Source organism: Lonchura striata, chromosome 11 (assembly GCF_046129695.1).
Source record: "Lonchura striata isolate bLonStr1 chromosome 11, bLonStr1.mat, whole genome shotgun sequence".
In the NCBI taxonomy this organism is placed as follows: domain Eukaryota; kingdom Metazoa; phylum Chordata; class Aves; order Passeriformes; family Estrildidae; genus Lonchura; species Lonchura striata.
The window spans coordinates 10350556-10377720 of NC_134613.1; the positions used below are offsets into that span (position 1 = coordinate 10350556).

At 38.1% G+C, this 27165-nt stretch overlaps 1 protein-coding gene and 1 long non-coding RNA gene across 3 annotated transcripts in view; both read right to left on the reverse strand.

The window, feature by feature from the left end:
• The window catches only part of LOC110471409 (uncharacterized), a 66462-nt gene extending 57867 nt beyond the window's left edge, over positions 1-8595 (reverse strand). The window contains exons 1-2 of the long non-coding RNA XR_002465588.2: positions 8467-8595; positions 3721-3903 (exon numbers count right to left, since the gene is read on the reverse strand). This is a non-coding gene — a long non-coding RNA (uncharacterized LOC110471409). The remainder of the gene's footprint in view (positions 1-3720; positions 3904-8466) is intronic.
• Positions 8596-10935: 2340 nt separating this feature from the next.
• LOC110471410 (neuronal acetylcholine receptor subunit alpha-7) overlaps positions 10936-27165 on the reverse strand; it is a 35011-nt gene continuing 18781 nt past the window's right edge. Inside the window, exons 4-11 of one of the 2 annotated variants that reach the window (XR_002465589.3) lie at positions 25473-25582; positions 21027-21106; positions 19729-19896; positions 19164-19358; positions 17853-17939; positions 17090-17199; positions 14133-14971; positions 10936-12057 (exon numbers count right to left, since the gene is read on the reverse strand). Coding sequence is in view for 1 of the 2 variants with exons in the window: in XM_021532028.3 (XP_021387703.1) it covers positions 14453-14971; positions 17090-17199; positions 17853-17939; positions 19164-19358; positions 19729-19896; positions 21027-21106; positions 25473-25582 (1269 nt within the window). In the remaining variant the exon portion in view is untranslated. Of the gene's footprint in view, positions 14972-17089; positions 17200-17852; positions 17940-19163; positions 19359-19728; positions 19897-21026; positions 21107-25472; positions 25583-27165 lie in introns of both variants that reach the window. The other variant, XM_021532028.3, reaches the window with a different exon arrangement.

The window sequence follows — 27165 nt, forward strand, 5'->3', positions numbered from 1 at the left end:
TTCCTAAATATCATTCCCTTACCTATCTTGTAAAGGGAAGTGCCAGCAAACGTGTTTGTAATTATACAAATCCATACATTTCAGCCATAGCTTTATCTTAATTATGAGAAAATTGCAGCTGACTGAAAAACTGCTGGAAAGAGGATCTAGAGTCTGTTAAATATTTAAGTAACTGAGAAGAACCCTTTCCTGAAAATTATTCCATAGCTATAAAATGCAAATTATATTTTTCATAGTAAGAAGTAGTCATGCAAGAGATTGCTCTGATTTTTTTTACTGCAGACACTTCAAAAAAGGTAGCATAGTAGATTAAAAAGTATCAGTAACACAGCTCTGTAGCAGTGGTCTGTGAAAAAGAAAGTCCCAGGTATGGAATGTGCTGTTGTAATGAGGCACTGGGATGCAAAGTTTAATACCCAGTTAACTTGAGCCACTTGTGATGCTTGCTTGCATTTGTAGTGCTGATATGTCAGTCCTTTAGGAAAGAAGCAGTGGAAAAAAGAGAGTGTGTGCTTTACAGCACATCCCCACTTAGGAGATTGCACCTCAGTGTATCTCCATAATACAGCCAGCCTTCACCCTGCCCTTGGTGGTCTCAAAATAGACTTCCTGATAGATTCCATCATCCATGGATGAGTAGGAAATTGAAAGCATTGACATATGATGCTTCTTGTCTAGATATAGACAGCTGGATCTGTCTATATCTAACAGCTATGATGTGTTTTCCAGGGTCAACAGGCATAAAAATATGTGAGCAGAGCCTGTTACTGTGGTGTCTTTTTGATTATCCCTGATGTTGCTTTGTTGATTCAAACAAAAGGATGTTTTAATTTAAAGCATGTGATTATTCTTAGTATTTTTTCTCAGTCTTTTGAATATCTTAATGCATATACCAAAACATGAGTGTCCATAATACAGTCTACATTTAGGATCCAAAAAGGTTTTTTTCTTCATTTGTGTGAAGTCTGGCTCTTCATGAACTGTCCACATTGCTGGTATAAGAAGGAGAAAACCAGAAAACCCAATAGCACACAATGTGGTGCCAAGTCTCCAGCTGGCTGTTTTCCCATGCTCCATTTATGTGTTTAAATCTGCAAGCCAGTAAATACAGCAGGAGGAAAGCAGCAGACACATATAGGCTCCTTATCCAATTCTGCCCAAGGAAGTGTCCTCTCATTAAGCTGTCTGACAAAAACAAAAAACCCCATGTACTATGAATACGTGTACACCTTCATATAAAAATTTCATAAGCAGTTAACCTCCCAAAGCTTCCAGGGGTCATGGAATATCTATAAAAATAAGGTGGTGTTACATTATCACTAATTTGTGTTTCCCTAATATCTGTATCTGTAGATGGTGATTAGTTTATGGTACCTGATAAATACTATATGAGCTTTAGATTAGTTGAGAATAGTGTAAAGCTATGTAGATTAGGAGACCACTGTCTATTTTTTCTTATGATTAGTTATAGCTGTGGCCGTTTTGTCTGTTTTTAATATACTATTAGATGTTATCTTGAACATGTATTCAAAGGTAATTTTCCTGAAGGCATAATAGGTACAGATATGTTAGTAAAGTTACTACTTGGATCCACTCATTCACATCAGTAGTATATATTCAACCAGATTAAGATTTCTGTAGATCTGCAGAATTCAAATCCCACAGTTTCAGTAGGATGTCACTCCCCTGTGTGTTCTTTGCTATTTTCTCTCCAGCTCATGTTTCCTTCTTCCAAGCCCTTAGTGTAGCAATTAGTTCTAAATATGGCACTCCTTGGTAGGACCTTCCAGGAATGTTTTAGGATTACAAATTCTGCTTGAAAGAATGGCAGAAAGAGGAGTACTGGAGAAAGGGAAGAGACCACCCCGACATCTGTCACATGCCCAGCAGGAGGATGGCACCAGAAGGCTTTAGGCCTGTGTTTGGCTGTTTGCAGGATCTCCGTAGTACATGTGCCAGCAAATTAATGTTTTTTCTGCCCACCAAACTTAAAAAAACTAATCAGGTCGCCATGTGCTTTTATGTTCATGTTCTCCACAGACTGCTGTAGGGACAGACATTTGTCTTTTTTCAGATGGCTCTGGTGGTTTAAAGCTTTGCACTTCCTCAGAATGAAGTTGTGCAGGAAGTTGCCTTTTTTTTCAGGAAGACATGGATCCAACCTCCATTAGACTCAGTGAGAGTTTTCAGCATTAATGGCTTTAGAAAGTATAATCTCAATCCCGTGGTCAATTTAATAGCCCTACTGCAGTTTAAATTCTGCCTTGTGCCCTTTAATCCTTTTACCATCCCTCATCTTGGAATTAACTTGCTTCTCCAAAGTGAGGCTGTCATTTAAAAGCCACTGTATATTTTGTTTAAGCTGCTTGCAAAATTTTTAATTAGAATAGTTTAAGAACTGAATCCCTCCAAAGATTTTCCTTGCCTTGCTTTTTTCATCTGTTATTTAGGATTATGCAATTTTCCAGGGAAATACCCTTTTGGAAGACAGAATGAGGTTAGCAATACAAGCTTCATAGTGGATTTAGAGAACATTTGCTAAAAAATAAATTTCAAAAAAAGTCTCAAGATAATACTACTTTTATACTTCTTGCAGTACTAGTCATGGGGTTGAAAGAAGGTAATTATTTTGTCTTGAAAGTTCCTGTGATGATACTGTGATACTCAAAATATTATAAAATTACATTTTTAATAGAAAAATGTGCATGTATAAAGTTATAGACAGTCAATATATAAGCTATAAATTGAATTGAATGCATTTTTACAATTGTATTTACAAATTTACAGAGTGCTGTGTAGTATTAGTTCTTCAAAGAAGTGAACCCATGTTCCTAACTTATTTCTCATGCCCAGGATAATTATGGCTTTAAAGAAATTAAAAACCTGACTCACTACCTTCCTTTTTCTTTTCCCCAGGGCAGACCACCTCCAGGCTTAAGATTTTTCCTGTCAATGCAATTTTAAAACTGACATTTTTGATATAATCATATTTCCCTTCTTTTCCAATTACCTGGAAAGCTCAGAAAATCTAAAGGAGTTAAGTCCATAGATAGATACTATGCTTTCACTGAGTTTAGGAATAAATTCTGAATTATTTAAAGAACCCTGAGGATGGGAATTTGTGATAAAATTCAAGTACAGGTGCTTACAAATTGATAAATTTGAACTTAAAAAGACAAATTTTGGAAGGGAAAGAGTTTAACATCTGAAGAATTTCATATTTTCACAATAAAATCCAGATGCTACTGTGAAGTAAATACTACAGGCATGGATACATGAGGAGTATGTTAGAAGTTTGCAGAACATATAAAACTTGTTCAGGATCATGTAAACTGCTTTTTTAAACTGAAGAATTATATTAATAGATTTATATTCATAGAAATAGAGATTTCTGTCTCAGAAATGTTAATTTTGTTTTTCTTACATGAGGAAAATGTAACAATTACAGATTTTCATTTGCCAGGTCACATAGGTACCATTTAACCAACTCTGTAATTGCCAAAACAGGAAACTCATTAAGACACACACAAAGCAAACTGAAGGCTGTTGGACAGACTAATAGTGGCCTTTTTGAAGACCTGTTAACTTCACAAGCTAAATTCACTGTCCTGTTGATTTGAGATAATTACTGGAGTGGGAGGAGAGGGAGGGAGGGTTGGCTGGGGTCAAGGCTTTTCATAATAACCTTGGTAGCTCCTGAAGGAAGATTGTCTCTCTTACCTGCTGATATCTCTCAGTATTAATGCTTGACATCCTGTGGTTATTAAAGACCTATAATAGCCTTAATCCTGCTCCACAGCTCTTTCATAGTTGAATTTTCACAATTCTTTTCAGTAGGGGACCCTGGTGCTTTCTTGGAAGGCACAAGGCTAGGTGTAACTCAGATAAGTCACAAGAAAATTCCTGCAATGATAAAATAAAGAAAAAGATCATTCCAAAAGCAGATTGGGTCATACTGTAGTGTTTAGTCTGTCATTTAATTTGAAATTTATGTACTTCCCCAGCCTTTCTTCCAACTTCCTTGATAGCTTCAGCACACTTTGGTAACTGCAGCTCCAGGCATGTCTTGTTAGGTGCTGCCTGTTCGGTTGTGCAACCCTTTTGTGAGAGCTGAGAGCTGACTGGGCCATTTCCACTTTGGGTGAGTCAGCACTGGGAGTCTGCACAGATGTGGCACTCCAGCAAAGACTGCTGGCAGCTGGGAAGCATAGAAATGGAGCATGCAGCTGTAGCTACAGGCAGAATTTACACAGGGTAAAAATGTAGTTGTTACTGTCCAAATTATATTTGTATGTCTATAATACCAACTTATTCTATGCTATAAATAATTCATATTTTGATAAAACCCCCCCATTCTAGATGTTTTAAGTGTGTTCTTGATGCTAATATTTCACATGCATAGGTCACAGACATTTTCAGGTTAGTAACAGTGCACTTGTGCCATATTGTTCCACCCTCATGAGGTTTCTTTCACATGCAATGTGGTATTCCACATGGAAATAGTAAAATCCCATTTCTCTTTTTAATGAAAATTTGTATTTTTACACTAAGGTATTTAAAAATATCCCCAGCCTTCATCCTTTCCTGGTGAAATCAACTGGTGTCCCCAACATTATGATAAACAAGTAAATTTCTGTCATGCATACACTACTTAGCTTACAGTAATAAATTAGTAGCATAAAGTCAGCTATTTATAATGCAGTAGTATCTGGAAGTCAGTCAGTAATCGGTCTCTGCTAAATTTATTATACTATAGCTCTTCTCTGGAAGCAGGAGCACTCCTACTCACTTGTTCTGCCTGTAAACAATGTGCTGAGAGTTATGAGAGCTTTATATGAAGTCAAACTCAACCCCTTTCTTTTATATGAAGGTGTTGACACTCCATTTGTATCAGTGCACCTACTGTACTTCATTAGAATATTCTCATCAGAAATTAAAAGTGTTTTCCCAGAGATAAAGTCGGAGGTTTGGTAGCCCAGCAGCTGCCCTTTTAAATACAAATGCCACTGACTCACTGACAGGAAGTATGAGGAGCTAATAAACACCACCAGGACTCATTTGCAGGTTTTCTATGAATCTGTGTGTAATTACAAGTCATGTTTGGCCATATTAGTCCATCAATTGCAGTGAAGCCAAAGGAGGAAGAGCAGGTACACCAGGCTGGAAGTTGAATTGCTGTCATCAAAGAGCTTGTCTGTGCTTGCTGCAGGACTGCAGAGAAGGACAGGATTATTTTCTTCCCCAAACACAAGCACTAAAGAGAACTGTTTACAAAGTGATAGCCAGTATTTCTCAGGCTTCTAGTGCTTTTAGTCCCTCATTACAGCATTACATGCTGCGTCCCCTCCAGGAGGGGCATCTTCCTTGATACTGGCTTGTTACGTCTGCAGAATCAGAGGCCTGTCACTTTGCCTAGCAACTTACACAAGCTTTTCAGTAAAATAAGGAGAAATTGCTTAATCAGTATTAGGCACAGTCATATGTGCAATATTTTGAAGAAATATTCAAAAAAAGGTCCTAAAAGACCTCCTGATAATTTAAGTGATATTTTGCCAAAATGTTTGGATAGGTTTCTTGGGGCAAGCCTGTCATCCTACTCACAAACTCAATTGTTACTCTTGTAACTCTTCAGCAATCTGTGATCATTGAGGTTGTTGGCTGAACATTTTTGCAGATGTAATTTTTCAGGAAGTTCCATATCTGAAAGCTAATTTTTTTATCTTTACTGTATTCTATTACCTTTCTTCCCTTCTTTTTCCTGCTTGGACAAACTCTTGGAAAAATATTGAGATCTGGAAATCCATCATGTGCTCTTGAAAGTTTCACCCATCTTTGGACATTGGTTTTGGTAAACTTGTGGTCTTCATAGTATTCCTAAGTTTTGATAGAAACCATTTAACACAGGGGGCTGCTGTCTGTCTAAGGGCACACTGTCCCCCTTGCAAATTTTTGCTTTCACTGAAGTCCTGCTGAGTCTTTTCCTGCTCCTTGTGGATTATTGGCTTGCAGAGATTGGCAGCACGACTCCCTGTGCCTGCATGCAGACCAGCACTTGCACACTTACTGCTTCAGCAGCTCTCTGACTCAGCAAGAGCTCGTGCTCTGCTCTGTCACAGAGCAGCAAATTGAGTCCTCTGCACTGTGGGAACTGAAAATTTTCTGCTTTACAGTTTCCTTTGAACTACTTTGGTGTTGAAAAATGCATCTTGCTTCAACAGCTTCCTTAAGTACATGTATTTTTCTAGCTCTGGTATGCTCTCAACGTGTGTTGGGTTCTAGCTACTCTGCGATTTCAACATTTTGGCTAAAGGACAGTTAAAACCTAAAAAAAAAAATCCTGTAAAAATAATTATGATTTGGACTATAATCTCTGTCATTCACTCTCACTACCACAGTTAAGCAAAGCTTGTACCATACACATCTGGGTTAGGTAAACAAAGAAAGAATGAGATTAAGTGTTTTATTTCTATCAGGTGAATGGGAAAATCAATGCTACTGCTGTCTGAGAAAAGTACAGGAGTACCTGTAACCTCATTGTGCTCCCCAATCCAGACTATTTTTCCAAATCAGTCATGCAGTTCATGACACAACAGAAGGACTATTGTAGTTTCTGTACTAGCTCTGTTCAAGAGAAAACATTCCCCACCCTCACTGGAGGAGAAGGCCCTGTATGAAAATTGTCAGTAATGAAAGCTCTTTGACCAAACACATTGCATACTAACAAGAAAATTGAGATATGAAAAGAGCCATCTCTGAAATGTCAAAGAATTGGTATGTAAATGAAGCTATTTCTGAGCCCAAGTGGTCCAAATAAAGTTTATATATGAAAGATGACAAATACTGGTTTTATGCAGAGTTCTGGCATTGTTTATCTTGGAGAAAACATTTTTCTGTTGCTGTTATTACTCTGCCTGCCATGCAGAAACATGATACAACTAGTCTTTGGGTCTTTGGAGCTGGGGACAGGTTTTGAACTTGCAGAAGTTGCAACATGAAGATGTGTTTTGTATATGATACTGGGCTAAATCTTTTGTTATTTACACTGATACATGATTATTGTTAAAATGATAAAGCAAATGTATGGAGACACAAATCTCAGAATTTGTACTCTGCCAGTTTTATTGCTCCAAGTATACATTATATTTTCTCATGCACTGGGAAAAGTGTGTGAGGAAATAAATGGGCAGAGAGCCAACCTCTCAAAACTATGGCTGGACACTTAGTCTGCAGTGCCATTCATTATGGGTTGGCTTTTGTTATGTGCATGGAGCAATCCATTAAATGATTGCAAAGAACAGTGAGCTGTTTTAAAAGAAAGGCTGCAATGTGCTTGGCTAAAAGCTGTGCTGGCCGTAGGAGTTTTCACTTATACCTCATTCAACCCACACAGATTGCTTCAAAATTTCAACAAGAAGGTTGCTACCCCCATTCCATTATCAGCTGGCATAATAAAAATTCTGGCATATTACTGCAACTGAAACCTATTGGAAAACTAGGAATTCCAGTATATTTTTAGCAACAGAAACCATACTGGTTTTGAGTCAACATAGATATTTCCTCTACATAGATTTCTCTGAATATTTTGTAGAAGTTTAAGTCTTTGAATGTGTTTGATATCAACCCTGTTTCCCTGGAGGAGCAGACTTTATATATGTATGTAGAAATAGGGGAGGACAGTGAGGAATTCTCTGAGTTAGATAAAAGGTGCTTCAAGCCATGACTAGCTCTAGACCCATTCCTCTATGTGTCATCAAATGAAGTGCAGTCATCACAAATGAGGCACAGGTATGTTAAGGACTCAGACTGAAGCCTGGCCCTGTGTGACTGCTCTGTCCCCAGTCAGTGTGGACCTGTCCCCTCTCAGCCCCACCTGGCACAAACAGCACAGGCTGTGCTCAGCTGCTGGTGGTCAAAGAGCCTCTGCTGCTTTCTGGGCTTTGGGGTGCAGGTGTGGTACTGATGAGATGTCACATCTCTCTGCTGAGGATAATAACAAACCTGCCTCTACTCACCCTCTGCCAGTCCTTCATATGTCCTTTTTATCTTTCACAGTTTATTTTAAAAGGTACAATACCTTGGTTTCTTGTCCTTGTTTCTAATCTCTTCACTGCAAGATCCTTTTGGTTATAAACAATATGGACAGTGTAAAAATGTAAAGTGTCATTGAGCAATGTTACCACTTTGCTAACTGCAAACAGGGATATGAATGTTAACCTCGACTGCAGAGAAAGATGCAGCAGATTAACTTCTATAGGTTTTACAAGTGCTAAACGAAGAGAGAACTACAACCACTGTCCTTATCGTTAACCTGGTTTCAGCCTAGTCCAGTTTAAGACAGTTTCTGATGGTCTTAAGAAATGACCAATTGAGCTGTGTATTGCAACCTGTAATTCCCAAGTATTTTACATTGTTACCTCATCAAAATAACATCCTGCTAGCTGATAAGTAAAGGCAGCATATACTCACTGTATCCTCGTACAGAGCTAAGTCTGAAGAACCAGGAGAACTTCCTTTCCATAACACATGGAGGGGTGGGGGAGGCTGCTTTGCCCTGCCACTGCTCTGCTGCCATCTGGGAAGGCCTCCTCCACTGCCCAGGCATCTGTGCACTGCAGGGCTGGCATGAAATTCCCATTGAGGCATCTTCCTTCTGGCACAGCTTGGCACAATAACATCAGATTTTGTGATGACAAGTCAGAAAACTTAAGTCAAGTGTAAAACTTACACAGGATTTCTGGATGTCACTCCTGTAACATTTCTTCTGATCAAAATAGTCTGCTGATTAGGTTTCATGTGGCCAGAATTCAGAAGAAGGACAGGGAGCAGTAAATGTGCTGTGCTAGCAAAAGCGATCTCAAACCAGAATTCTTTTATAGGAACTGGTTATTATTGAAATATTTCATGTCTGTATGTAAGACATATACACTGAGAGATAAGATAATATTGTCTTAGGGATGTTGTGCATATATCCTGTTCTGAAATGTGGATTTTTTTTAGCCTAAACCCAATTTAATATCAATATTTAATATTGGGCTTATTCTTATTCATTTACATACCTACCATGAATCAGACTAATACATAAATGACAACTGTGAGGCTTCTTGGATTGAATGTGGTCTTGATCCCAGAATTTCAGACTCAGTAGAAAGATTTCTCTGTCTTATATAGGCACTGAGGCATTGGGTTTTATCCTTAATTGTTTAGCTAAGAGGAAAGCCTCTACAGATGTTATTCTAATGCACACATTTTCCAGAGTAGAATTATATCATGTCATTTGTTAAATTCTTACTGGGTTTTGGTTTTGTTGGGGGGTTTTTAAGGTAAAAATAAGTAGATAGCTCAAATTGCAAGTTTAAACTGTTATTCCTGTATGGAATCATTACGTGGACAAGTCACTGCAGTTCTGAAAGCCCAGTGATTTACTTGTGATGTCTTTACACTGATGCTAAATTTCAGACTACTTCAGAATACTTTCATTTTCTGTGAATAAATTGCAGTTTTGAATGTATTCATTGGGACGTGAAGGAGTATTGTTTATTCTCTCTCTATGCCACCATCTGCAAATTGCTCCAATTGCTTAATAGCATAAATCAATGTTACATAAATGCTAAGATTTTCTCTTAAGCAGCAGGAGCAATGTAACAAAAAGAAATGAAAAAAAAAAAAAAAGATAACAGTAGAAGGCTTTCATTTGTGGTTGTACTGCTGTTGAGATCCTGGTGGATTACCAGGTTAGATTTGTTGTAATGTGGAGATTGTGTTCGCAGCCATTTAAGATTTACTGACTTTTTAAGATGAGGTTAGGCTAAGAAATCAGTATTCTTGAAGTAAAATACACCCTGATGTACTGAGGATTAAAACTGGGTGGCTGGTACTGTTAATCTCTATAGCCACAAGACCCAGTGCTCTGATGGCCATTGCCACCCAGAGTGCAATGGCATTGGCTCTGCTCATGAGAAAGCTCCTAAACCCCAGCAACTCCCAGTCTGCATCTGAAGCACCCAGGTGCCTGAGAGCAGGAGCACACAGGGCTCATTTGAATCCCCACTCAGGCTTCTGAGGTGGAGTGTGAGTGATGGTGGGTTCATGGACAGTGCCAAGAGCCTGCCTGCTGTGTGTTAAGATGAACCTGTTGGACTTGCTGAAGTCTGACAGTAAATGTGACACAGATTGTCCTGTTCCTCAGCACTGGAGGAGGGTGGGGCACACTGGCAGGGTGAGCTGCACAAGCCTCACTTGAGTATCTGATGCTGTGACCACGGCAGCTCTTCCCCAGGGACAGCCTGGAGTCAGTAACAACTGCAGGCTTGTTGCACGCCACTCGTGTGGTGCCCTGGACCAAACTGGTCTTCTTCAGCTGTTCCTTACTTAGGGAAGCATGAGGAGAAGGAAGTCTTGGGTTCAGCAACACTTGATCTTTTACTTCTGGCACATGCTATGCAGGGTGTTGTAAAGAAAGGAAGTTATTTCAGCACATGGGCAGGACAAGTCATCTCTTTGCAAGAAACTACACTGACACATCCTTTTGCATCTGAGGGATGTTCTGCTGATTAAATATTTTTTCAATAGTAGCCAAAAACCAAACTTTTCAGCTGGCAAAAACAACTATTTATTCAGCTGGTATGGATTTGTTTTTTCTCTTTCCTGTGTTAAACTTCAAAAAATAAATTAATACTGGCATTGAGGCCAGTACAAAATTTACATGGTATTTCAGTCTTTCTCAGTTAACTTTGATTGCTTATATAAGACTGAAGTAATATATGTTTGTTGTGGGACTGGTTGGCTGGAGGATATGAATTTATATTTAATTATCAAAGAATCTGTCATCCCAGATTGATATAACCAAAGACATCTTTCTTCCTTTTATGGCTATTCATGTTTTCTACCACTTGCATTTTTTCCATGTTAGCAAAATGAAAAAGAATCAAAACTCTCTTGATCTAAGTCTTTTATTTGTACTGGACTGAAAAGGCATTAAGTTGCTTATATGACATCAGTACCTGACAGATGTAACATCTTTTTCTAATGCCCTTTATGCAATGTTTCTTAATGTAAAAAATAGTAAAACAAAGGAAAGAAAATCTGGGGCTTTGGTTTACCTTCTTGTCTTGTTAAAGAAGGTGAAGAATTGAATTGTCACAGTTGAGCTGAGACTACATCCTGCAGCTATAGAGAATGTAAAGAGAATTTAAAGAAATGTTTAAAAAAAGTCTTACATAGTATTATCAATTCCTATATAAAATAATTTAATATTTTAAATACTTTTTAAATAATTTATCTGTATTTAAAACTAAGTTTTTAAAATTTTATGTTTGGAACCTTTTTGGCATTAACACCTAAATAATTTTTTTGAATATTAAAAAATCTTTTAAATATTCAATACATATCAATATAAAAACAGAAAAAGTAATATACATTGTTCACACATAGTATTGTACATGACACCTGAGCTCTAGAGTGAGCTTTTGAATTTGTCAGGCAAGTCATAGCTTAGTTGTGGTAAACCACTTCTTATTCCCTATCTGGAATCTTTAAGATTATAACAGGTCTTTACCATCAATATGTAGCTTTAATATTATATACACATACTGTATACAGTATTTAATTTCCATCTTTATGCCCAGAATTGTAAATATTTTTTTTTCACAGCATTTAGATCAAAATATTGTTTAGCGCATACACAAATATATTTAAGACACACACAAGTTGACAAGAACCATACTGATTTTGCTCAGCTCAGTTACAGGAAAATTTAACTTAGAGGAGCCAAGTAACATAATGGAGGAGTCACTTACATTTAAAATGTGTAATAAACTTGTTACCAAATGTTTACAGGTTGTGTCAACAGCAGGAAAACGAGGGTTCCCTTGTCCCCTTGGTGCATTTGCATTGACCCTGCCAGCGCGGAAGGCAGTGTGGGCAGAATGCTGGTGTCTCACAGCCCCTTCGGCAGCACCCACAGCTCTCTGACAGTTTTACCAACTCCCTGGGACAGACTCTGGCAGGACTTCACATAAGGCCAAACTCTCCAGTTTTTAAGGGTAGGCGTGTCTGTCACTGAAAATGAAGTTTACTGTCAAATTGTAGCTTGCTTTCTCCATCCTCCTGTATTTAGAAAGATGATTTCCACAGATACTGCAAACGGATTTGGGTGGAAAGAGGGGGACTCTCATGCTTTCTATACCACATGCATCATGTACTATGAGTGCAATAGTTGTGTCCCATTGTGCAAGGTAATCCTCAAAAGTCTTCATTTTTCTTTGAAAAGCTGTTCTCCAAGAGGACCCCAAAACTTTGCAAAGACTAAATGGAACACTCTACGTAGCTATTTAGGGATGCTTGCAGCAGGAAAAAATACCAATGCAAATCAACATTCTCATCAGGTAGCCTAGCCTAGAAAGATTACCCAGAAGAGGAGCACATGCCACACAATATGTGCAGTTATTCACAAATGAACAAAACTCACATTTCAGAGTTTGCACTCATAGTTTCCCATTCATATGCAATCTATAAACTAGAAACTATTTGCAGGAATTATTACATGGCTTATTTTTAATAGTTGTTCCTGAAAACATAACTTCTTCACAAGTAATTCTGACACATGGTTTCAGGATGAACTTACAAGAAGGTTTTGAATATTTTGCTTGTATCTTTAAAATGTGAGATTTGGAATGCACCTTCAGGAAAACAGAATTCACAAACTGAGAAATATCCTGCCTGCCTTTCACTTTTCCTGCCCTATCTCAGGCACAAAGGTGCTTGTACAAGGTGTTAAATCAGGTGAATAGTGGTACCTGGGGTGACACTGGGCTTGCTTTGCATGCAGTTTGATTCTCCTGCTTTCAAGGGAGCAGACTCTGAGAAGGAAATTGTTACTTAGGGAGGATAAGCATTACAGCAACTTTATTTTAATCCATCTTAAGAGATAAACTGAGGCCTTGGACTTATTTCACAGTAAAAACATGGTACCACAACAGGCCTCTGTTTGTGTCTCTGAAGACCTCAGCCAAAAAATTCGGATTCTGTTAGCTAAAGGAAGCAACCAATGCTAAAGTAATCCTCACCCACATCTTTTACCACTTACAGCACTGGTTAGGAATACTTGTGTGCCAGTGAGGGAGTAATTCTCAGCTCTTTTATACACACAGAGTTTCAGGTCCTGGTATTCTCAGCTCAGCCCTTTTCATTAAGACATCAAAGTGACATCAAAACTAAGCATATCTTGACAAGAGAATTTCAGAACCAAAAATAGCATAAAGTGCTGAACTACTAGTTTAGCCTTTGCAAAAGTCTGTCTAGACTTGGGAAAATTTGTATTTAAGTTTTTACCTTTCCTTGGATGTATCTGCAGTGTGTATATATAAATAGATATTTATACATTTAATAGTTTATAACAGAAGCAAGAAGCTTTATTAGGACTCATCTGATGATAGAGTGAGCAGAAAAGGTGCAGCTTTCTTGTAAAGACAGTGTTACGGTGACTCAACAAAAGGAGTTCTATAAGAGGCTAAGCGTACAACAGATCAAACATTTAATTTTTAAATTAAAACCTTGATCTCAGGGTTTAATGGCTTTTTTTGCTTCAGTGTCTTCATTTATGCTTAATCCTGTACAAGTCATTGACTGGAATCCAGTAAATAGTGAAGAGACAAGCATGGGGGTTGTGTTTTTTTAAAGCGATAATGAAGGCATCTTAAATCAAGAATTCTTCTTTTTGAAAGTTAAAATGGTTATTAGTTGAAATAATGCCTTTCTGGGGAGAAGGAAGAAGTAGTAAACACTGCAATTATTACTGTGAAGCCTGTTTTAGAATTCAAGCCAAATTCCTAGGTCAAATCCAGAAAGATATGAAGGACAAGTTATGCGGTGTGTCCTCTCAACTTTCAGGTTTCTGGTATCTCAGGCAAATTCAAAATCCTGAAAATATATGTTGTATGCAAAGTGCATGGAGCGAGTTACAGGGTGTGAGTGAGAGGCTGAAGAGCTACACAAGTAATTTCTCTGTTTGAGCAGCCATTTGGATTTAATACTCTTCTAAACGTGTTTATGATCACTCATTCAAATAGATAAAATGGACTGTGCTATCCTTTATAAGAAAGTCTGGAAGAAGTGCCATTTCTGGCATTGCCTACCTCTTTTTTTGGAACAGCCAGTTTGAACATGTGTAAGAGGTGGTGGTTCAATACCCTGTGATTCTGAAGGGACTTGCAGCCACTTGGCATTTTCCTCAAAAGAGTGCTCGGAGGAGCTACATAGACACAGCCCAGAGAGAAACTCTTGGCTTCCTTTATGAAATGGTGCCATTCTTCCAAAAGGAACTCAGGAGCAGAGGGCGGGGGGGCAAAAGAAAGCAGACAATGAGAAGCATTATACTCATTAAAAACAAGCCATCAAAAGACCCCACATTCTTATTTGCTACATACCAATCAGAGAAGCATGTTTGAGTTAGGAGTTAAGCAAAATCTTTAGACACAGCCTCTACAAAGTTTGGTGCTGACATTAAAATACCAATTGTACAAATGATTGTGAATACTGAGAATGCCATCAAACAGAGCCGATCCACTACAGAGGCTGCAAATTTCCATTCATTGCAAATGGCTTCCTCTTCATCCTGGTCTCTGAATCGGTTTGCAATGTACCTGACCTCTTCCAAAATCTTAGCCAAATCTGGGTCACCTTCAGAGGGGTGGCCACTGTGCAGCAGGTTTTCTTCGTCTGTTGGTGAGCAGGTCATCCTCCCACAGATCACACCTGAATCAGTGGTGGGTGTGCAGTGAACCCCTTCCAGCCCCCTGAACCCAATGTAGAGCATATTCCCATTGCTGGATTGCTGGCCACTCACAGTGTTCATCTCCACACTGGACAGGCTGCAGCGACGCTGTTTATGTTGGCAGGCAGGACGCACTTTCTCTTCCCCCGGTCTTTTCATCCTCAGAAACCAAGCACACCAATTCAGAAGGATGATTCTTGTCTGAAAGAACATTTTTGAGAATAAGCATCTCTTCACACAGCCTCTGTCTCTGGTGCTGCTGGTATTCAGGCAGCTGGGGTGACTGAACCATGGTGTCTGCTAAGCCTGCACCACATTCTAGAAAATGGAGATGGAGTTTTCCAGCTGATTAATTTACCAATCACTGGGGTTCTTTTCTTGTTCTAGCAGTGATATTCATTGCCTCAGGCTGACTATCAGTACTGGGACTCCCCCTTCCTCTGATGGGAGTGGCCATAGTGTTGATTCTTCCTGACACTTGAGCAGTGACATAGCAGCCTTTTCCACTTTTACTAAAAAACATGGGTTAGACAAAACCAAACGCTTACTGAATAAGAGTTACTTTTTAATAGTCTTAATAACACTGCTTTAGATGGTAGTCAATACAGTTACAATTATTTTTCTCTTGTTTGTGGTCTAATATTAAATACATATCTATTACTGTTTGGGTGGGGCTGCTGAAACAGATTTTGGACTGGACTGGACCACCGAGACTTAGAATTTTATGGCTCTGTTCTCATATTATGTTCACGGCATAATAGATTTATGTTATGGCTCTGTTCTCATATTATGTTCACAGCATAATAGCAACAGTGGATTTTAAAAAGAGATCTGGATATAATATGAAGAAAATATGGAAAAATTACTTTGATTTTTAAAAAACACTTTGCAGATTTAATCTATGTGTATCATTTTACTGTTTTCCAACCTTTCACAAAATGCAGGAAACCCAGAGACTGTTCCACTTCAAATGAAAGCTTCTGTAATTTATTTATATCAGATTTAAGAGCTCATTCCAGCATTTATTTTTCAGAGTTCTATTGAAATATTATTGTATCATGTAATATGAAAACTTTTTCCTGAAATTAATATTAGATTGGGTCAATTTATTCTGACTCAGACTAGATGCATGCAAATATCCCAGCCAAAGACAGATCTTGTCCTATTACTTTTTTTACACTATGAAGCTCCACCAAGAAGGAGCTTGAATATATATTCAATATTTCCAATAATATTCTGTTAATTGAAGGCCTGATCTAAAATCCATGAGTGCCCAATAATGCTTGTTAGACTTCAGCTTCTCAACAGTACAGCTCACTCCTCAATCTCAAGTACTCTGTTTTCTGAGGATGTTTAGCTGAGTACTAAACATTGTCCCCTTTAGGTCAGCAAGCACATGTCTAAAGAGATCTACCTTTTATTCTCTTCACTGAAATTTATTTTAAATTCTCCACCCCAGGACAAGCCAGGGAATATCTCATTATCTCTTATCCTCAGGGTACTGCTGTATGCACATTCTTTTCAGCTAGTAAAGGATAATAATATCCCATTGTTCTAGAGAGAAAAAAAGAAGAAAAATCTTTCCATCTTCAGAAAGGCCTGATGCTGCCATGAGCTGGGTGAAGTCAAAGGAGGGGACATTTAGCTGATGACAGCAGTGTGTAGTAATCTAATATCAGCACAATGTTCTCTGTAAAACCCACCCCTCATAGAAGGACATTATTTTAAAAGTCTTATGTGCTTAGAAAAAAATACTTTAATTCTTTGGACTTTACAGATGCTCTTGAAAAGAGATATATAAGTTCAGGATTTTCAGAGAAAATTCCACTTTAACAGCCATCTTTAACAGATGCTTTTTAGGCTATGGATGTTTTTGTTTGGGCAGCAGCTAAGTATGCAGCAGCTACACAGCTGCACCTCAAGAGTAGTTTATTTCATGCATTTCTCATCTCCATCAGCATCTTACTGTGTTCTTCTACCTGGTTCACTTCTACCATCTGGAGCTTATCTGAAAATCACCTTTGTTTATATATTTAGGTTTTAACAAAATCCTGAGTTGCATGTAGCTGTTTTGAAGGATAAGAGAAGTTAGTAGAGGTATATTCATTCTCTCTTGAATACAAATGTTTTCTAAGAAACCAACCAGATGGAATATATCTAGACACCTCATTTCTGGTGAAACTGCTTTTCCAAACAAAATGTCTGGGAAGAATTTATATGTTTTTAACAGTAGAAGGTATTCATGGGCCACTAGCTACTCTGTCACATCCCTGAGCTGGACATTTATGCAATGGAAAGTAAAAGAAAACCAAACCTTACCCATTTAGGCATTTTTCCTCCATCTGGATCATGATGGTGGTATTGTAGAACAATAACGGTGACAACAACAGAAAGACCAACAATAATCATGGTGCTGGCAAAATACTGAGCTGCAAAATAAATAAATAATTACAGGAACATACTTTGGCTCATAGAGCTTTAATAAGGGACGGTGTTTATATATGTATTCTTAGAATTTCGTTCTTTTTCCAGTTTAGTGCTGTTCTAGATAGTTTTGAAAGATTTCTCAACAGCAGAAATATTGTCCATTATTTTGAGGGGATAGTCAGTGTTAGCTGGGTTTTTTGTGCAACTGATCACCTGCCTTTTCTAAGAAACCTTAATACAGGCTGCCTTCTAATTTTGTTTCAGCATTATTATATAAACTGACCAGTACTTGTTTTGAAAAGTTTCTCTTTTTGTTTGAACAATTGCAGTGGGAACTTTTGATTATGTTTAGCTCATATAATCCAATTTCCTAATCGGAATTAGGAATACGGAACACAATCTGGCCAGTTGTGTCAAAACTGCAACAAATTCTTCCATGGAAAATGGATTCTCTTATTCTTTCCCCAAGTACACATAGGTTGTCTATTTCATTCAGAGCAGAGAGCACCCTTCAGAAACTCTTATCACCTGGCAATATTTTTCTAATTGAGATGAAGTCATCCATTTTGCAGCCGGTGATTTGCCTTAATGCTGGCCTTTGTGCAAAGTCACTGCACCTTGTTTGCTAAAAAAATTCAAGTGACTAAAAGCTTACCAATTAAGGGCACAGAGTCAGAGGTTGCTGGCATAATTTCAGCCACAAGGAGCATGAAGACAGTGAGAGACAATAAAACTGTTATACCTGAAAGATAAACATGAAGTATGAAATCATATCAGTAGCTTGTAATTACAACAGGGAGAGAAACAAAATTAATCTGAAGGAATGCTCTCTGCAAGATTTCATCCCACTGTAACCCTGCTCCAGCATCTTAGTGGTACTCCAGTCCTTCCTTGTACTGCCTCAAGTTCAGGGTAGCAGTGCGGCCAAACTGGTAACAGTGCTTGCACAGACATGGATATTTTTACATCCTTGTAATGGTTCAACTTCTATCATCAGTTGCTAATTAGTTGAGGCAAATAAAAGCAATTCTTGCTCTGTATTAGCTTTAGAAACATGGTGTGAATCTGAGTATTTGAACATGTGAGACTTGATTAATTGTCATGGAAGCTACAGGTGGTATAATACATAAGTTTCCTCAAAGGCAGATTTGCTGCCTTGGATGGACTTTGGTATCCTTTGATATTCATGTTGGGTTCTGCAGGGGATTATGCCCAAGCTGGCTCGACTGTTGATTTTTGGAGTTTGACTTCTGTTGCTCAGTGATGAGTTCCCGTCTTTCTGGAAACAGGCTTAACTCTTCTCAGAACTAGATAATGGGCAGGTGGGAAAGGATTAAGGAACAAAGAACTCATCTTAAAATATGGTGAAGAACAACTTAAGTAAGGAGGGTATTACCCCTCAATTTAACCATATTCTGGAGAAATGTCAATTTTTCTACCTTTAAACAGCAATATTTACTTAGTAGAAGTCAGTTAATTTGAATTGTGTATGGGACAAAAGGTTTCTTTACATAGTTAAACTCCATCTTCAAGATCAAGTACTCAAAATCAGATTTGTCTCACAAACCATTGCTTAAGTTAAAAGTCACTTCAAAAAGTAAAATAGGAGCAATTAGAATCAATTTTTCTGAGAAGACACCATAGACTCTTAATACAATTCAATATTAAAAGGAAGTATTAAGAAGTATTCAGTATTAGAGTGTTCAAATGTGTATTTGTAACTTAAGCTTTACCTAATGCATGTGAGATTCAGCAAATAAATGTCAAAAAATGAAAGCCTGCTTCTTAAGGAAGGTACTCAGGAATTGTTTATACCTCTGCTGGTTCAGCATCAAACACACTAAAAATAGCTCGTGAGCCAGGACACACAAACTATTCCTCCTGCCTAAGACTGTTTAAAAAGAAACTTTAAAAGGACAACCTCTTTTGTCTTAGTCACATTTACAGTATCCTGTTAATACTTTACCTAGTGAGATTTTTTCTCCTGAGTCTGCTGGAAGCAGAAAAACCAACAAGGCAAGAGCTGATATCAGGACACAAGGAATAAGGAGATTGAGTCCGTAATAGAGAGTCCTACGTCTCATAGTAACTGTGAAGGTTACATCTGGGTAGGGTTCTTTACAACACTCATAAAAGCTCTCAGTTCTCTTCCCAGGAACTCCTGTGTAGGAGAAAAGAGGAGGAAAACCAGAAATGAATGTGAATAAACTCTATATCGTATAGTGTTTACTTTTTAAAGGAAAGATTTAGTTTTCCAAGTTTTGCCACAGGTAAAACTACTTAAGCTTAATTCCCACTTTTTCTCAGATGATAAAGGAAAATCAGATAAAAGATACTTACAGGAAATTTTTCTTCTTTTTTTTTTAATGTTGATTGGCATCTGAGATCTGTTCTCAAGAGTTTCAAATGCCACTGGCTAGGTCATTTATTAATTTAATTTCTGTCTTCATTTCCCAATTGTTACTTCATTCATTTCAGCAGTGGGGACAAAGATGCAAGTTCACAGTGTAAATCGGGAATGGAGAGCTTACCTACTAAATCCCATTCTCCATTTGAAATATAGCCAGATATATCTGCTTCTTGCATTTGTAAGTCCAAGGACCAGCCTCCATAAGTCCAGGATCCAAACTTCAGGTTACATTTCTGAACATCAAACGGAAACCAGCGCACATCTATGTAGCATGAGCTCTTAAATATGCCTGAGTAAGATTTTAAACAAGAGCACTAAATTGAAATGCTTGTTCCACAGAATTTAATGTACATTTTGTAACAAGAACTTGTTCTACATTGTGCCTTCTGCTTTTCATTTATAAAGTATATTTAATTTCAGTCCTCTCTTGACATGTAAAGAGCAAGAGTCAGTCATAGGGAAGGGTAAGAACTGTACCATTAATATACTGATGTTATTTACTATTTTTTAACAATACTCTTCCATTTTGGCACATAGTGTAAAAATATTCAGAGAAGAACTCAGATTTCTCGATACAGTATTTCAGGAAGAAATAAAGCAGAATATGTAATCTATTTCTTTTACTGACTAAAGTAAGAAATCCTGAAGCAGAAGAAATCCTGAAATATTTATTTGCTGTTTTATTAGATTTATATGATCTTGATTTACTCAGGAAAGTGAGCTTCTTCTTTTTCACTTGCTGAGTCAGACCCTGTCCTTCAGCAGCTTTCAGAACTGAATTGAAAAAACCCCACCAAATGGAATATCTTAATAGAGCATCTTAAATCAAGAAGCAAACCCCTGAAACCCTCTGGACATCTTAGGCAGAAAACCTAATTTGTCTGGAAAGCATTGGCTCTAGTGCTGTAGTTTGCAAAGTTCAGATGCTAGGAGGAGTTAATTCTAATGATTATGCTAATTGAGTTGGGGAAGAGAAACAGTGCTCCACTGCTGTACATCCAGACCAAAAATTGTTTTGATTAAGCATTCATTGAATCATTTCAAATAGAAATACTTCCAAGATGTTACTAAGCATCTTACTGTAAAGTTAACATACTAATAAAAGAAACACTAAAATAATGAAATAAAAATGTATTGTGGTATTACCATCACTTTAATAAACATCTTTTTATAGTAAGTATTTCCAAACTTCTGAAATTGTGCATTATGACAGAAGAATTTCCATAATTGTAATAGAACATGTATCTTGTATGACAGTTGTCATGCAAAGGTGTTACCTATATAACCATAATGCATGTAGGCTTACATCTATCAGATGATGCAAGCTAAACAAATAAAATGTAAGAGAATTTATGCCAAATTTGAAACCACACCATACACAAGTAATCTACCAAAACTTATGACATGCAAACAGCCTACCTGGTGGCAGGTATTGGCAATGTCCTGAAGAATTGACTAAAACATTAGTGTGAAAAGTAGCATCAAATCTTTCATCAGCACTAGAACAGGGGAAAAACAAAATGGGTTATTTGCTCTTTGTCTGGCTGAAGAATGTCTGAGACAAATCAGTTCTCATAAAAGGACTATGTCACCTCCAAAACTTGACAGCTTTTTTCCTGCCATCAGTTTTCTGTGGCCTCAGAGTAACTGGCCTGATACTTCTGGGTTTGCTCCTGATTAAGGACTGTAAGGAAAGGTCAGCCACCTCATTCTTGCCACTCACCTGCCCATTAGATTAATTATAGTGCCTTGGGTCTATTGATTTCCTTTTGGAAAGTAAGCACTTTTAAAAAATTTCTCAAGCAACTGTACAGTGAAATCTGTCTTCTCTTGCTGTCTATGTCAGCAGCTAATGAATACTGAGGAGATGGATACTCCAGTGTTTGTGTCTTCCTACCTCTTTGTATGGGTGAGCATTATTACTACATGTCATACATGAGATGCTTTAATGCAGCTCCAGCTTTCATTATCTATCTCAGAGCCCACAAACTGTGTTCAGACAAGAAGAAAAAGCAGGCCTACTCAAGGTGTCAGTATAGTGGTGTGGCCAGCACTGCCCTGGTGTGCTGGCCTTACAAGTCTCGAAAAAGAATCACAATGTCATATGGAGACATTATGAATTGGCCAAGGAATGTCTCAATTTTGTCTGGCACTATGTCCCAGGAATTTACCAGGCATTAGCATTTTAAGGACTTCTATATGGGAAACACAAGGAGACCCAGGCTACTGTATTTGTTGTACTGTTGTAGTCCCCAGCCTGTCACCTTGTGGGGTGGGCTGGCACATGAGGCAAGCACAGAGCCAGCTGTACTGGGCAGGGCAGCCACACAGGCCTCAGGGTCTGGATATTTGCAGTAATCTGTACTTTCAAAACCTGTGCATCTCCAGATTGATTGGAACACTACAAGTCTCTGATGTCTCTTTGCCTATTAGTGGTTTAGTATCTCATAATTTTCTAATTACCTCTTAAGGTATCATCAGAAAAACAGAACAAAAGTCTGAGATGGTCATAAAGTGAAATATTCATATTCCAGCAGAAAATCAAGCATATTAAAAGGTGTTTCTTAGTACAAAAACCCTTATTGAAATATTCCCTTTTTGAAAAGAAGAATTAAATATTTGATCTAGTCTGATGGAAATTTTGTGTCTCAGAAGCTAAAATAATCCAAGTATTATTTTAGACTTTTTAAATTTGCATTTTATTTTCCCCTTATGTACTTGAAGAACTTAGACTTCAAAAAGAAATTTGCAGACAAAAAAAAAAGCTAAATCCAAATAATTACTTGCCCATCTGGAGTTGCACTTTTTCCTGTGGTGAGCAGAAGGCTCACAAGTATTGAAAATGCCTGCAAGTATTTAATCTGAACTTTGAAGAGAAGCAGAGAAGTCTCAGCACTGTGTGTGTTTGATGCCTGATTCCAGCACACTGAGGGGCAAAGGCAGCTCAGTTCTAAGGCCATTGAGCAGTGTAAACCACTCCTTCAGCTTCACAGCTCAGGCTGGATTCTCCCAGTTTGTGTTGCTCTTCCAGCTCTAATTCTTTTCCTTCCACATCTTGGCTGCCTGTTCTTGTGATTTTTGTAAGAAACTGGTGTTGCATAAGTCTCTACTGATGGTATTGCCAAATTTATTAGAGGATACTGGGGAGAGGGGCAGCAAGATCACACACACATTCACACAGGTGCATGAGTCTCATTTCCTTAGACAACCAGACCTTAAGTCCTCCAACAAGGTTCTGTATTAGACAAATAATTGCTGTGACTTGAAGTTAATAAGGGTTAGATGATGGAATTCAAATAAGTATTCAAATTTAGGATGTAAAATTATTCGTGCCACACAAATTACTTGTGAAGTGGGAATTAATGATTCCTGGGCTAGGTTCTGTTCTCTTCCTCTGGAGTGGAGGGTAGTTAAGCACCAGGGAGCTGATTCTAAGACCTTGCTGCTGTTTCTGGTAATTGACAAAAATAGAATTTTTGCAAGGACACAAGTGATCAAGGAACCTTGATTTCATTGCCACATGACTTTGCCTTTCATAGGCACAGTCTTAAAAGAATATCTAGTGGTAATCAGATTGAAATATGAAACTCTTTTTTTATGATAAAGGAGCATGTGTTTTTCCATGCTGTTCTTCTAATAATTTCTGAAATGCACTGCTTCTATTGGGAATGCACTAAGTAGCTTGAAGAGACTGGACTGAAATGTAATGTAATGATAGAAAATAATTTCTGCTACGTTTCCTCTTCAGGGTATAACCACTTGAAAGCAGATATTGATTACAGGACATTGAGATGACAAAGCTGGACCTAGCAGATAGAATCCCACTGGGACTTAACCTCACGTTTATAAAACTGGAAAAATGAAACACTTAAAATGAGATATACTTTCCAGAATTTTTGTTATTCCATTAAATACTGAACACTATGTGGCCATTTGGAAAATAATTCCACTAGAAATGAATGCTTTTAATAAGTGTAGTTGAAACTGGAAGACAGTCCACATGACACTAACACAGTCCTGGAATTTGTACAAAGGCCTATTTTCTTTTCTCAGAAAAAACTACAGGTGAACTGGCCCTGCTCTCCCCACAATATATAAAGGATATAAAATTTAATACAGCTGCCACAGTTTCTCTGTACTAGGCAGCAGCAAGATGTGTAAGAACTCAAGACATAGTGAAACATGCATTCATTAAAATGGAAAGTGAATTTATAGTTCATTAATTTCTCTGTAACTGCAGATGCATGTCCCTGCTGAAGCATAAAAATTGAAAGCATATATCTCAAAATGGCATGTCACTAGAAGGGAACATCATAATATTCCCAATGTAATTTCAAACAGGAATAAGAATTTATTTAAAATAGCTTTGCTCTCTGACTAAACTCTGCGTAAGATTTTTGGATTAAATATGTGTTTGTAATAGAGAAACTGTAGAATAATTATTTCACAACTGAGTCATCTGAAGATTTGAAAACCTGTATTAACAGAAAAATTGTGGTTTCAGTTTTCCAGGTTATTGTGACTCTTCTCATTCTATAAACCACTCCAGCTAGTTAGCAGGTATATATTAATATGACTAATTCCTAAACTATTACCTTTTCATTTTGGATATACTTAAATACTGAAGCCTAAATCATCAGGCACATTGCAAGTCTCTCTCAGGTATGTGATATATACGAGAAAGAATATTGTCATAAATTTTTTTGGAAATCACTAAATTGCTGTTGTAGAGTACTAATTTTATGGTACACACAGAGTGTCATATATCAGGACAATGAAAGTGGAGGTGTCATTTATCAGAGTCTCCCAACAGAGACTCCCAATAGTCTCCAGCTATTCTCTTGTTGCAACAAAAAGCAGCTCCTGAAGTGGGAAGGGGGGTCAGGTTGATAAGCACAGCAGGGTGTGTTCCTATGAGATATTTGGCAGAGAAACAAAGGAAAGAACACCATCAGGAAGACAAAAGGTTCATGTCATCTGCATAGGCAGCCAAACAATGTACCCTGGCTACCACAGAACAGCCAGTGCTCCATGTACAGAGCAGGTGTAAGCTCTTTCCAGTACCTGGGCAACAGCACACAAGCCCACAACTACTGCAGTAAAAGGCAACTTGTTATAGAAACAGGCAGCTCTCAGTGTTTTATTTTTTGAACTAAATAAATTCCACAATGGGAACTACCATGTAACACTACAGCCAAAGAATCTCTCAATGTCAGCCAAAAGTTCTGCAGTGGATTGCTGGCAATCCGTCTGTCCCTGAAATAGGCCCAACTTAGAACAGTTTGATGAGGAGAGCAGCAAATATCTCAGCTATTTTTGTAGCAGGAGGACAGAACACTAAAACTGGACATGGAAAATGCAAAGATCCTTCCTGGTAATTACCTCTCCTGTCTATTGTGAAACCCAAAGTAAACCCTGACAAGCAGGCAAATATCAGATTTGAATTCACCAGTAACCATTTAGACCAAAAAATTTCAGAGAAAATTATCATTATCCATACCATTAAACACCATCTCATAAAAGCTACTCAGTTAGAATGGTAGTAGGGAAAATATTGTTATTCACATAGTATTTGCAAATATGTCCTTCTCTTCTGTGAACAGCAGACTGGTAATTTTTCCAGTATTCCAAACACCTAGAAAGTTTTGGAGAATTATTTTAAAATCTAGGCATTTTGATGAGATGATTATGTCATTTACTTGCCTTAGCATTCATTGTGTTTGGACAAGGTGCTAGAAAACTTCATGTAGGCTCCCGTTCCCATGAAAGGCAGGAGCAGCTGAGCTTTCAAGGGATATTTTGCAAGTCTGTAATTCTTTGATCTTCCCTCCATGCCGCCCCACACACAAAGAAAAGTGTGTCTACCTGTTGTAGAGAAGAATATCGGGCTTCCAAATGAGTCCATCAGGAAAACGGACATTCTTCACTCCTGGGTATTCCGACACATTCCACTGTAGATAATGGTCTGTCCAGTACTAAGCCATACACACAAAAAGTAAGTTAGGTCATCTCATCCACTGGTTTATTGTAGTTCTCTAGGGACTGGATGGGCTGAAACAATAGGTGTTCTCGTGTTTAGCTTCAGGGACTGAATATTGTGTGAATTAGACCACCTAGAGCACAGTGGAACTCATAAACCCCTCATTTTCAATTCACACTGGAGTGCACATAACAGCCTAGAAGAGATTTGGGGTGCTTGTGGTTTGTTGTTCACACTGTCTCAGGTGCCAGTTTGGGATTGAACTGCCTTTATAATTCATACAGTGATTTCCATTATCTTTATCTTCATAGACAACTTTGCTGTGGTTGGAAAATCTCAGGTTGTAGTACCTCACTAATAGGCATGGAGTAGAGCAGCCAGCATTCACAGAAGATGACTGTGATGGCACAAGGGTAATGCCAGCAGGTCTTGGCAGTCCTGGGGCCTGGCGTTGGGCAATCTCTGAGGCAGCTGCTCCACAGCACTGCTCAGTCCCACAAGTTTCCTCCCTGGCTGGCACTTCCTGCCCTGGGGCTGCCCGTGCTCCTTTCAGCCCAGGCCTGGCTGCTGGCACAGGCAGGCTGGCACAGTTGCACCAGCTGGGCTTTGATCTGAGCTCAGCACTGCTAAATCCCACACTCTGCCATTGAAACATATGGTGGAGCACAGCCATAAACAAGAGCAGAGCCCCAGACTGCAGCCAGCTGAGCACTGTGGCAGCCCCAGCAAGCTGCTTACCTTCTGCACCCCAAGAAGGTGTGTGCATTTTCCTGAAATTGAGGTTGTATCACTCCTTACTATGAAAATGACTTGTCATGATACTAGGGTGGTTTCTGTTGAGCACCAAGAGTATAAGGAATAAAGTTCAATTAAGTTTACAAAATTTACCAAATTTTCTCTGTCTGTGCTTCATTATAATGCACTTCTCTGTATCTCCATTATTATGTTGTTTACATTAACTTCACTTGGCTGTAGACAAGTAAGTTAGAGTGAGGACTTGTCCAGATTTACCAAGTTGTTGCAATGCCAAACGTTAATTTCTTAAATGTAAACTTCTAAATGGGTGAGTAAATGTACAACACTTACCCCTTAAGTCTAGTGGTCTATGTCAAAATGTTTGATAGACATTAAGGTCAGGAAAAATTGCCAGTGTGTATGGTGGAGGTAAATGTTACTGGTTATTCTCATGGGGTATTCACATCAAACTGGTCTATGTAATTCCTTGTATTACTGTCACAGGCAAATTTTGATTTGATACACCAAGTCTCTAGTTAGCCTCATACTGCAGGTATTCAAATAGATTCTCATACCTTTATCACATCATAAATTACCATCTTGATGCATTCAACACAACTAATAGCATTCCTCATGCAGCTTTTCTGAAGTGTTTACTATATTTATTCTTGGCCTGTGCTTCTATATTTATCTCATTCATTTTTTACAATGAGTTTGTAGCAAAACTGTACAAAAGATCTGGGTCATGCACTGACATTTTCCTTTAGCTACAGATAATTGTTTTTTATTGAAATCTTCAATTATTTGACTCTGTTCATAGTTCTTGGTTTCACAGTTCTCTAA